Raw genomic sequence first — 12942 nt, 5'->3', positions numbered from 1 at the left:
CAGCACGCAGATGGAAAGATATTTTGAAGGGCAGAGAGGTGGAAGCCAGGATCAGTCAGGCCAGAGCTGCCACGGCTGGTTCCTGGAGCTGCTTCCCAGATCTGGAGTCGGATGACTCCGCACATATTCTGAGACCCCTCTGCCCCCACATCCTCCTCCCCAGTGCTCTCTCTCCTACCCTTGGGATTGAAGCTCCTAACTAGCCCTCGCATTTAAAATCATCAGTGTAACATGCGGAAGGAAGGAATTTCAGGCATCATTGAGAAAACTGGAAGATGCCTTGTGCAGGATGAGACTGAATGTGGCTGTTGGAAGAACAGGTGTTTTTGCTTTGGCACCACATGTGTGCTCTTAAAACAAAAACCAGCCTTCTGCACAATCATTTACTACACTAAAAACAGAGGTATGGGGAAAGATAGGGTTAGGGGTAGGACACTCAAAACCTACGCAACTACATACAGAAAGGGTAGATATAGACAATAAGAATCCAAATGAAAACACTGACAAAGCTAAGTCACCCATAGCTTTTGCGCCCAGAGCCTGGACAGTGCACGCTTCGCAGCCTTACCCCCCCCCCCCCCCCCCCGCCCCTACTGCTTCCTTCAGGGCGGAGTCACGCTTGAAGACACTCACCTATAATGGAGACCAGGCTCATCAGAATTGAACCCAAAATCTAAGGGTAGTTTCTTCATCATGATGTTTAAATACAGGGGGAAATATCTCTAGTTTTTTGCATTTGCATTTGCAGCCTCCCTGGGTAGTTTAATGTCGTGGAAAGTTCATTCACTAGAGCCGTCATTTCTTGCGCCAGAGGAGGGAATTTAAAGAAGACTATCAGCTTTTACTTAAAGCGTTCATTATTGCTCAGACTTTTCCTTTCATTGTGAGAACACTTGCTCTTGATCTTTTCATAGCATTAATGTGCTGAGAAAGATCATGTAAGAATCAATACAACGTTTGCATTTTATTGACTTCATTTTCCTTTTTCCCCCTGATTATGTAGCAGCTAAATCCCCATGAGGACACATGTCTGTGGTTTAGGGTAAGCATTAGGAAAAGAGGTACCCCATGACCTTTGTTACTTCTTAGACCTGGATCCCATGCTGCCTTGGCCCAGGTGTATCAGCAAGACATGCTCTTTACAACAACAACCCCTTGGGGGCAGATCCCAAGACCTTTTCAGGTAGTCTATGAGGTCCAGACTGTCTTCATGGCAGTATTAAAGTGTTTCTTTCATTCTGTGTGTCATCGTTTGCACCGGGGCTTCAAAGGCAGTGGTGGTCGCACTGCTGGTATCTCAGTGTGAAGGGAGGCGACGGCACCAACCGCCAGTCATCGCATTCGTCTCCTGCCCCTCATTACCCTTGTTTTTGCATCTCGTACTGTCGTTCTGGGGGACGAAATGGGAAGTGTGTGTGAGGTGACTGTGTTTCATGGTGAAGTGCCGTGGCAATCTGAGAGGAGAGCATCACGTCTCGGGATGTCTTCCAAGCCTCCCCAGTGGAGCTGTCCTCTCAGCAGTTCTGTATGACTGTCTCCTCACTGAGGGACTTAACGTATTTGGACATACTCAAACATACATGAATTTTAATTCATACTTGAAATTATTAGATTTCTCTCATCTTATATTGAGAGAAAATAGCTCAACATCCCAGTTTCGTGTCTTGCAGAAGTTACAAACTTAAAAGTATAGTCGCAGAGGTATCTCAGTTGTCTTTTCTGGCTGGAGACTATATCTTGTGTGGAGAGTACCGGGGAAAAAAGACTACTTGAAATAAATATTTAAAGGGCGGTACTCCTGTTTGTAACTCCTTTTTTTACCCCCTGACCAGTCCAAGGAGAAATCAGGATTCAGAGAATCAAAGCCTTCCTCTTTGCGTTGTGTATATGGATTTACTTAAGAGAGATTTAAAAACATCAGATTTGCCAGCCGCTCTCTGCAGAACTTTTGGGCTCAGATTTGATTTCTACACTCAAACCTCACTGAATTTTTGCTTTGAGTTCCTGTTGGTTGGCTCTTAAATTATTTTAAAGTATGATCTGTAATAGAAAAACATAAAAGCATTTGTCTCAGAAGTGTGTTGTACTTGATCCTGTAGTGCAATGGTTGCTAAGGGAACTATTTGCCAAGAAGAAAAAGTATTGATTAGGGTGGGGGCATAGAATTAAAAAGATTTCCTCTCAAAAAAGAAAAAGGTATATAAGACATTTTGGGGTTCAGAGTCCACTGCTTCCTAACTGGACATGGTGGCCGTGCATTTTTTGAGGGGACAGTCGAGCTTAGCTGTGCATCTTCCCATCAGCCTGTCGCTGCTGCCCACAGGCTTCTACTGGGAACAAAGCAGGAATCAGTAAGAAGTTGGGAAGAGCATCAACAGCAATTGCCTTTTTTTTTTTTTTTTTTTTTAAAGATTTTATTTATTTGTCAGAGAGAGGAGAGCGAGCGAGCACAGGCAGACAGAATGGCAGGCAGAGGCAGAGGGAGAAGCAGGCCCCCCGCCAAGCAAGGAGCCCGATGTGGGACTCGATCCCAGGACGCTGGGATCATGACCTGAGCCGAAGGCAGCTGCTTAACCAACTGAGCCACCCAGGCGTCCCAGCAATTGCCTTTTAATTCGAATTTCACAGTCAGATAAAATGGTCTTCCTAAAAACACATGGACAGCAGCATTGACCATACCACTGATGAAATACGTGGCTAGGTATATAGTCCTATTTTTTACATATATACATATATATATATATAAAATTTTACATACATACACATATATAAAAACATACATATATATAAAAACATATATATGCATATATATGCATATATATATATATATATATATATATATATGTTATAGTACCATACGTGTAGGTAATGAACACTGAACTAAGTTCTAGGGTTAAGGGGGTTCAAAATTAGATAAGACCCGGCTCCTACGCACAAGGACTCTACCTAGTGGGGAAATTTGACTTACGTAAAGCCAGTACCATAGGAGACTGGAGGTCTGTGCACCTGCCTGAGGGGGCATGGAAGATGGAGCTGCTCATAGTAGAGAAAACTTCCCCGAGGTAACATTTGAACTGGGTCTTGATGGATGAATAGGAGTTACCACAGGAAGAAGTGGGGAGGTGTTGTAGGCAGATGGGTGGGGAAGCAGTTACTCAGGGTTTGTAGTGAGAATCTCAGGGTGCTTAGTGCATTAGGATGTGTGAGGGATTGGTGAAACCCGAGTCTGTAGAAGTGCAAGCCGTATCATGAAGAACCTTTTATTCCACTCTAAGAAGTTCCGGCTTTTTCTTGTTGGTAAGAAAGGACTACTGAGCAGGTTTATTTTTTGAGGACAATGATTCTGATGATAGCATCAGAAAGGAGTTAGTAGAGAGGCAAGAGGATAGTGGTAGGGAGGCTAGGGAGGGGATGGTGCAGTCCTTCAGGAGAATGAGGTCTTCAGGGTGTTCTAGTTCTAATGGAAAGAAAGGAGGTTTGCTGTGGGGAAAAAAAAAATCAGTATCCGCTTGATTTGGTGATGGATTAACCAATAGTAATAAAGATTTCTTCTGTGAATATGATGGGGAAGTGAGAAATAGAAGAGACTAGTTTTCCAGTGGTTCAAATGTTACTTGATTTCTTATAAGTTTTTAAGTTCCTAGGGGTGAACTAACTTTGAGTTACAGATTTGATTATAAAGTCACAAAAATTCTTTCATGACAAATTTCACTGAACTGGATTAGGAGAGTAGTACTAATAGCTTGTTCAACAAATAAATGTAGAGATGGGAAATCGTTTATATGTCCAATGTATTCTGTATTATAACTGAAGCCTAAATTATTAACCACTTTCCCACATCAGGTTCTTTCATTATGTTCTTTTCTGGTTTTCCTTTCAGGATAATTTAGTAATTTCAGTGTTGTTTTGAAGGTAGGAATGTACCTTTGTGTGTTTACATGTTATTTCTAAAAACCAAATATAGGCTAAACAGGAAAACATCTTAAAACAGATTAATTGTGTTTTTGTTTAAACTTGTAAAGTCGTTTTACTAAGAGCTGGAGACTTTCATCAAGGAAATGAGCCTGAAATCAGAACAGAAGAGGTTTTCAAAGAATGTCTATGAAGCTCTTTATATTGTAAGTGATATCTTTCTAAAGACCCCTTGACAAAAAAATTATTTATTTCAGGAAGAGAGAATAGTCTTTTGCATTAAGTTAGTGATGTCACCAGAAGTAAAATTTCAGCTGTAAAAAGAATTACAGCCATCTGTTTACACTGTCTTCTATGAAAACGCATTCTCAGGGTGGCTTTATACCTGCCTTTGTGTGAGCAGCAGGTTTAAGGTATCTTAAATTCAAGTACTTTAAAAAATTCTCTCCAGATACGGTTATCAGAAACATGTTTACTGTTTAACGGTAGTACCTAGTTAAGGTACGACAAAGTGTCTATTAAAGATCATGTTAAGAGGGGGGAAATGCATACAGTGCCCCAAAGACTCATAAATAGTCTGATTGCCTGTAAGAGGTGTTTCAGCTGTGAGAAATACCATTCAGGATTGAGTTGGCCGACGGTCCTGTCGTGCTTGTTCCGTGTTTCGTTCGTCTGAGCTGGAGCCCATGAACATAATTTTGAAATCTGCTTTGTTTCTTACAGTCTACTCCTATCATTCCATGACCAGGATAGTGATTTTGGTCCCAGCTTCAGCATGTGACTTCCTTAGCCTCTCCCTAAGCTGTAGCCCTCAGTTTCGTTGTCCTCTCTGGCTTTGGTTTTGGGCCCGGTCAACATTAGCATCTGAGCTGAAATGCGTTGGAGGACTCCTTTACCGCTGTATCCATTCTCCATTCTTTGGTGGTATCTGAGGTTTTAGGCTGATTAGCTGTCTTGATGTATTAAATTGCCAGCTGTTTTAAACCCAAAGCTTGCCTCTACCAGATGGGCTGAAAAAAAAAAAACAAAAAAACTGTGGGTGTTTTTGAATCATTTTGTAAGTTGACAGAAGTGTCTCCTGTAATTTTATTGAAAGCAGGAAAATCCAGGAATCCTTGTAAAATAACATATAAGAGAAGTGGTGGGTTTTGATCATACACGTTTGTGTATGTGGTTATTTAATGTCTACATGTATGGCTCTGTTTCCTTTTTCTTACTTATTCGGAGGCTGGATTTCATTCATTGGTCAAATTGCAGCCAAAACCATCTTTCATAAATCAAGGTGTCAGTGTCAGGTGTTAATCTTGACATCTTTGCACATTTTTGCTTTCAGACAGGCCTTTGAATGAAGCTGCAAGCAATATTCTGTGGTTGTTCATTGTTTTACAGACGAGAACTGGGACGATGACCAGCTGCTTGGTTTTGAACCCTGCAACGAGAACCTTGTCTCTGGATGCAATATAATCAACGGGAAATGTGAATGTGACACCATTCACACCTGCAACAATCCTTTCGAGTTTCCCAGGAAGGATATGTGCCTTTCAGCTTTGAAGAGGATCGAAGGTAAGTACTGATTCCCAGTTGTCAGGCTTCGCGCTGTGTCGTATTGGAGCTCGAAGAGGCAGAGACACGCTTACAGAGACGGGTACCTTTTATAGTCCCAAACAAGAAGCACCCGATGACTGATGGGATGGTGTGTGTATGTGTGTGCCATGTGCGTCTGCGGGTCCTGCGGGCTGTGCATTTGGTAATGCTGTGGCTCACGAGCAGGGTGCTTTGCGCCAGCTTGCTTAGGTCACCTCTGCATACGGGATGACTTCACAAGCGGTGTGCTCGGGATGGGCATCTGTTGTTGCCAGCTCCGTTCCGCTTGATTTACTGTAGCAGGGTGCTCCACGAGGGGAGTGCTAATGAGAAATGCAGCTCATCTGGCAAAAAAGTGTGTCTCTTTAGCAGAGATGGGAGGATTGCACAGGGATGGCTGAAGGCTTAGGTGGGTTTTGCCGTGGAGCAAAACCACTTAGGTGTGGATGGGTTGTTTGTGGTTCTCCTGTGGAATGAAGTCAGACATTACATTAAAATAACAAAATTGTGCTCCTATGGCCTATAACTTTTGTACATTCCTGCAGAAAACCTAGGCAATAGATTGGAGACATGGAAGTATGATTCCTAGCTACAGTAACTGTGAGTGGCATGCCCAGAGCTTGGTACCATGGCTCAAAACCAGGATTAACAAAGGATAAGGCCCCAGACTGGCATGAAACTCTGTCCTAGCTCCATGTTCCTCATGTGGAACAAAAAGAGCGGAGCCAGACTTTCTTAAGTATACCTGTTATCTCTAGCATGATGTCATTCTAGGGTGGAGAGATTGGTAATCGGCTTGGAATAGTGAGGATATGTGAGATCTCATAAGGGCAGTATAGGAAGACTGAAGTTTTTGAATTGTATTAAGTTTCCAGTTCCTGTTAAATGGTAATAAAGAAAGCAAAATTTATGACAGCCTCTAAAATAGCTTTTCTCTTTGTATTTACCAATGCTGCTGAAGCATTAAAAGAGATTATAGTAGGAAACAGTAAAAGTAAAATCTTAGAACTACAGAGAGTCTTAGTTAGGTAACATTTAGTCTGGCCCTTAAATTAGAAAACTGGAAAGCTGAGCTCCATGCCATTGCTCAGTAATAAGCCCAGGACGAACCACGTAAAGTATTTTTCCTACTACATCATGACATTGGACAACATGTAACCTAGTTCATTCTTATCATCTTGTGGCTCTTTGCTAACCCCTGTCCCTACCCCATTGCTTGTCAAAAAAGAGAAAAGAGTATTTTGCCAATTTTAGCATAAATAAACTTGCAGGGATATACATGGAGTGGTCAAATATCTATTTAAATAATTTACTTCTTATAATACTGAAAATCACATGATCTGAAATAAAATGATACAGCAATTTAGACGATTTTTGCCACTCTTATATTTCACAAAACTGTCCCCCCCCCCAACCCCCTAAAACGTTTCAAATGTATCTCTGTTGTTGCCACCATGTTTGTTCAGGCTCCCTTCCAGGTCCCTAAACGCCTTGCTCCCCAGCAGGCCGTCTTCACCAACTGAATGGTCTGCCATGCAGCAGGTTGTGAATCTAAGTTATCACAGGAAGTTTTGTTCAAAATTCAGTGTCTTTTCACATAAAAGTGGGACAGTTGCATTTTTTAAATTAGTTATGTGTATATTTATGATCTTTACAATGTGGAGATTCACGGCATTGATTTTTAAAGTGATTCTAAGTAGATTGTGTACAAGATCCAGCACTTCCAGTTTTGAGAGCATTCCCTCAGGAATAATTACTGTAGCTGATTAAATTTCTTTACTTTTTGTTTTTTTAAACAGATTCTGTTAGATGACCTCTATATAATCCGAAAGTAGAACTGGTTGAGCTCATTTAAAGTTAATTTATCTTCTACAAAGAGTACTTTGGTTTTTCAAAATAAAGCACCCTGCAATATTTAAAATCTTGTAAGAAGTCAGTATTAGGGGATTTCCTTCTCCTGAGAAACAAGTTGGAAGGAGAAAGCCCTGCCGGTAGTCGAGTGTGTATTGGCATATATAAGAATTAGTGGTGATACAGGACTGTATACTATGGGAGTCCTTAAAAGCAATGAAGTTTAGAATGCTTCTAGGAATTTAAGACCGGGAAAGTGTGACCTGGAATTGTAGGGTAGGTGTCCTGGAGCGGGTGGAGTCTGAACAGTTTGGAATTTGCGTGGTGATGGGTTCTGGGAAGGAGAACAATATGGACAAAAGCATGAAACTTTGAAGTAGGACTTACATGACTTATGTAAGACACAGGGGATGATGATCTAAAAGCTTTTATGTTGATAGGTCAGAGGAACTAAAGATGGGGAGCAACCTGGGACTGGAGGACAGAGTGTCTTTGCATCTCAGAGGGAGCTTAGGCCTGGTCCTAGGAACTCTCAGGAACCATTGCAGGTTTATGAGCAGAGAGAAGCAGAGCCCGGCGAGGCCCTCGATCTATGGGCAGATGGCGGCTCTGGGGGGATGCGGAATGGGTTAGCAGGGGAGATACTGCGGTCCGGAGGCTCCCTGGAGAGCTATTTCAGGTACTTAGACGTGGTGCCACTGGAGGCTGAACTGGGGACCAGCAGGGAGACAGCAGGGAAGAGGCGCATACACACCATTTTGCTGAGAGGGATAGAAATGCACAAAGATGATTCTAGGGTTCCCACCTGAAATAGCACAAGAATGCTAGTCCAAGTCACGGAGGTGGGGATGCTTTTGAGATGTTTGTGCTGAAGTGGAACTGGATGACGGGGTGTTTGTTTTAGGGATGTAGAGGGTCAAGAGGGTATGCATATTTGAATGAGGAAATATGAGGATATGCATGTTTGAATGATGGCAAGAATGATCTAGTAAAAAAAAAAGATAGCACTCATTGTAGGAGCCAAGTGTTGGAGAGAGGAGCAAAATTGTTTCTTTTTCTCAGACACGATAAACAAGGTTGTCAGCTGACACTGAGGTGGGAGAGGAGGTGTGAAATACTGAGGAGGAGGATGTGAACTAGACCTCCGAGAGAGGGGACGAGTGCCTTAACCAAGAACGCAGGTTCCGCTCGCCCACCAGCACGGGCAGCTCACTGCAGCTTGGAGGCACGCACATACCCGTTGGAAGGGCCATCCCCAACACAGTCGTTGCTTCCTCCAGCTCCAGTGCAGACGCAGTGTAGGTGGACAGGGGCATCTAACTGGGGTTAGGACGTTTCCTGGTGTGTCTGATAGGAAGGGAAGGTCTACGATCTGGGGTCATGCAGGAGTCTTGTCGGTGGTCGTGCGTGACCTGTGCCAGGAAGGACAGGAGCAGGAAATGAGGATGACACAGCTCCCTGCAGCACATCCACAATCCCATCGCATGTGCTTCACGTGAACAAGGTTTCATTTTTTAAAGGGGGGCGGGAAGAGTGACCTGAAAGGACAGTGAGAACAGAGGGGACACTGCTCCAGCCTCAGGTTTGTAGAGTGTGGGAAAGGAAGCCACCCCTACACGTGAGGACTTTGGGGGACAAGGAACCAGGGGGTGCCTGTTTTCCATTAAAACACGGAGGTGAGGGGAGAAGGATGCCAGAGGGGACTGTGGTGATGACCGTTAGTTCCACAAGGCTCAGTAGAAGGACTTGGTGGGGGGGAGGGTTGTGCAGGGCATGGACAATTTTGCCGAGCCCAGTGAGGGTGAGTCCAGTAATGATGAATGACCTCATCGTTAGTAGGTTAGATTTACTAGTTAGTAGGTTAGACTTGATTCTTGTTGTTCTCTCGTGGGAAGATAAGTAGTTTGTTCTAGCTAAAGCCCTCTGTGTAGGTCTCTTCTTCCGGGTGGTTTCTAGTGTTCAGGTGTGCAGGGCCGGGGGTGGGGTGGGAGGAGAAAGAAGTATTCTTGCCAGAGCGTAATGAGAAAGCACGTGTCTCCACTTCTGTGCTTTGAGAGTAAATTCTGAGCATGAGTTCTAAACATAACCGCAGCAACATTTAGAAAAAATGTGTGGAAGTCATTGAAGGGCATTTCAGTATCATATTTATAGACTGATGAAGAATACTCACAATTTCTGGGCATTAAACAAGTTCCGTTTAAAAGGGAAGGAGTTGGGGCGCCTGGGTGGCTCCGTGGGTTAAAGCCTCTGCCTTCAGCTCAGGTCATGATCCCAGGGTCCTGGGATCGAGCCCCACATCGGGCTCTTTGCTCAGCAGGGAGCCTGCTTCCTCCTCTCTCTCTGCCTGCCTCTCTGCCTACTTGTAATCTCTGTCTGTCAAATAAATAAATAAAATCTTAAAAAAAATAAAAAATAAAATAAAAAAGATAAATAAAAGGGAAGGAGTTGGTCAGGGATTTTACCACATGTTTTCTCGCCTAAAATCCATGAACACACGTCCCCTTGAGATCAGCTGGTCACAAATGTAGAGGCAGCAGGACACTGAGTAACAGCCGACCTTGGCGCTGTGCGGAACGAATCCTCTGTGTTTCTCCGAAGAGGAGGAAGTCTGATAAAGGGAATGACCTGCAGGTCGCCCCACCTTGATCTTAACGAAGCTCATAATTTTATGCTCCACTCTCTGTTCATTCTTGATTTGGTAAAATGTTGTGCCGAACCTCACAGAAGTTAAACTGATGGATCATCAGAGGAGGGACGAAAGTAGCAAGAGCAGTACCGGTCCCTGCGGCTGCCCGGTTCTCTGGAGGAGCCACTCCGAGCTTAATAACCGTAGTCAGGGTGGCCACCAAAGATTTCCACGGTGCAGCGAGTGAGGTGGACCTTCAGGTATGCGTATGACTCAGTGCTGCGGTCAGTGGCTTTTATTTTCTAAAAAAAATTATTATAGTTCAGAGTGGTCAGAAACTCAAAAAGTAGTCAGAAATATGAAACCGAGTTCAGGAAGGATGAAAAACACCCTGGAAAACATTCAGACATTCATTCATCCGACAAATATTTATTGAGTGCCTAATATGTGCTGGGCACAGATCTCTGGGATGGGGATACAGCTGTCATGGAGCTGACATTCAGAAGGAGGGGATCACATGGAAACACAGACATGAACAGAAAATATTGTATAATGGGATGGGAGCTCTGAAAAACAGTCATTAGGATGATATGAGAATTACTGGGGTTAGTGAGAAAATTACTTTTAGATACAGAGGTCAGGGAAGTTTTCCATGAAGGGAGAGCATTTGTATTAAAATTTGAATGTAAGAGAGATTCAGATTTAGGATGCTCTGACAGGAAAGAATTCCAGTCAGAGGGAACCACAGAGGTGAAAGTTCTAAGCCAGCTTGGTGTGTTGGAGGAATAGCAAGAAAAAACAAGAAGGTCCATGAGACTGGAATGTTATGGGAGAGGAAGAGAGGATGCGGGTTAGATCAGATAATGCTCTGTAAGTTAGACTGAATGGCTTTTATCATGAGGACATAGGAAAGCTATTTTAAAAAGCTGTTAAAGGGTTATGAACAGGAATAGCATTACTTGCTTTGTGTGTGTTCAGCAGTGTGTCTGGTGGGGCAGAGACTTGTGGGAAGCCTCAGGAAGCAAGAATGGGAACTGAATGGCAGGTGGGGTTCTTTCGGTAGTTCGGGGAAGAGGTAATGGTGCCTCAGACTTCAGAGCTGGAGATGAAGGGATGGGTGGATTTGAGATATAATCTGGAACTAGAATTGTTGATGGATTACGCATTGCAGGTAAGGGAAAGCGGAATCAAGGAGTACTCTTAGATGCTGGGTTTTAAGCAACGTGGTGCCCTTTCCTAGGAGCAGGAGTAGATTTAAGGAAGATTCAAGAGTTTTGTTTTGGACAAATTAAATCTGACACCCAAGTAGAGCTATTTGTCACTTAAGCTATTTTTTTATGTAATTAACTCAGTAAGTGGAATTCAAGCTCAGCGGTAAGTATACTGAGGACTACAAAGGTATATATCCCTGAGAAGAGGTCAGCCCTTCCTTTCTTCAAGAAGGTATAACTTTGTTGAGAGATTCTAGAGAAAAATAAAAACCCAGTCCACACAGAGGAGACTAGCTGAAGGGATACCTGTTTGGGATCCATAAAGTGTGTTCTTAAATAAACTTTTTAGGCATTGCTGCATATTCATCATGTGGATTACTGGGATAGTATAGATAATGTGAAATTTACTCCTATTTGGAGACACAATGAATATTTTGCAAAAGGAGGAAGATTAGGGTTTAAGAAATTCCTCCTTTAGTTTAGCTAAAAGCATTTGTGGTAACATTAAATGGTTTATAATTTGGGGCTTCATTTAATTACTTTTTCTCTACAAGATATTTTAGAGACAAGATAATCAAAGAAACTGGGATGTGATACTTTTCATCATCGTCTTATATATGGAGTAGACAAAAACTCAACATTAATAAGCTGGATGAATCAAGGAAGACTTTGTGGAGGACTTGGGAACTGAGTTCAGCTGTGAGAAGTATGTTGGGTGGCTCAACAGAAAGGGGGAGAGAAAGAGAGAGAGAACAGCCTTGGAGCTAGAGAAGAGAGGATGGACAGAAGAGTGCAGATTAGGAGGAAATTACAGTGGTCAAGGTAGTGAGCTTTAGTGGCTGATTGACTTTGGAGCATGAGGAAATTGAAGATGGCCAGATTTGGGGAGGAGGGGGTGATTGTCAAGCTAGAGGCTCAAGAGGGCATGGAGGTCAGGCTGTTTAGTGGTGTTATTTATTAGAATGTGGACCACAAGGAGAGCAGCTTTATGGGAGGCTGGATGAGGTGGCTATTGAGTTTGTTTTGTTGTGTTTGAGGTGTCTGTGGGATCAAGGGGAAGACAGGACCTAGGAGTCTGGACCTCAGAGATCTGGGCTGGAGATAAGGATTGTGAGTCATCTTCCCAGCGAGAGTGTCGTGCTGTTAATGAGTACGCAAACGATGTGAGGAGTGTGAGTGTTTTTAGGAAGTTTAATGAGACAGTAGTGTGTGTGCTCCACAGATGACACACATGGCTGGCCGTGTTGGCACACTGCAAGTGCAGTGATGGCAGTGCAGGAAGTGTTCCCTCAGCACAGGGAGGGAAAGCCTAGGAACCCTTGCTGGCGGCCAGTCCCAAGTTAGCCTTAAACACAAGTGTCGCTGCCCCTGGGAGTGGGAGGCATAAAATGGAGTATATCATTTTAATGATCAATTATTGGTGGATTGACTGATTTGTACTCCCTTATTCAGAAAAGCCTTTAAAGTGTTTGAGAGTACAGGAGTGGATCTGGTCAGACCCATACCTGAGATCAGAGCCATCCAGGGTAGGATGCTAAGGCGAGTAAACAGTTGGATGGGAAAGTAAGGAAAGAGCACAAAAATTGTAGCCACTTTCGGTCCAGAAGAATCCTCTCAACGTTGTCTGTAACCTTCTGAGTTTCCTTCTTTCACTTCGGAGCTGCTTTCTTTCTTCATTCATCTTTGTTCTCTATTCATTTATTAATTCAGAAAGTAAGTGTTGAGCACATGCTGTCACTACATCTGAGTCTGCCAGTT

The 12942-nt window shown here is 43.3% G+C and overlaps 1 protein-coding gene across 8 annotated transcripts in view; it reads left to right on the top strand.

Annotated features, from left to right (window-relative positions):
- Positions 1-12942, top strand: part of CRIM1 (cysteine rich transmembrane BMP regulator 1) — a 187458-nt gene that overhangs the window by 35303 nt on the left and 139213 nt on the right. For all 8 annotated transcript variants that reach the window (XM_047744662.1, XM_047744668.1, XM_047744666.1 and 5 more), the window contains exon 2: positions 5302-5475. In XM_047744662.1, the coding sequence (XP_047600618.1) occupies positions 5302-5475 (174 nt within the window). The remainder of the gene's footprint in view (positions 1-5301; positions 5476-12942) is intronic.

Source organism: Lutra lutra, chromosome 9, assembly GCF_902655055.1.
Source record: "Lutra lutra chromosome 9, mLutLut1.2, whole genome shotgun sequence".
In the NCBI taxonomy this organism is placed as follows: domain Eukaryota; kingdom Metazoa; phylum Chordata; class Mammalia; order Carnivora; family Mustelidae; genus Lutra; species Lutra lutra.
Note: the sequence above shows the minus strand (reverse complement) of the source record. Positions and strands in the feature narration are given on the sequence as shown.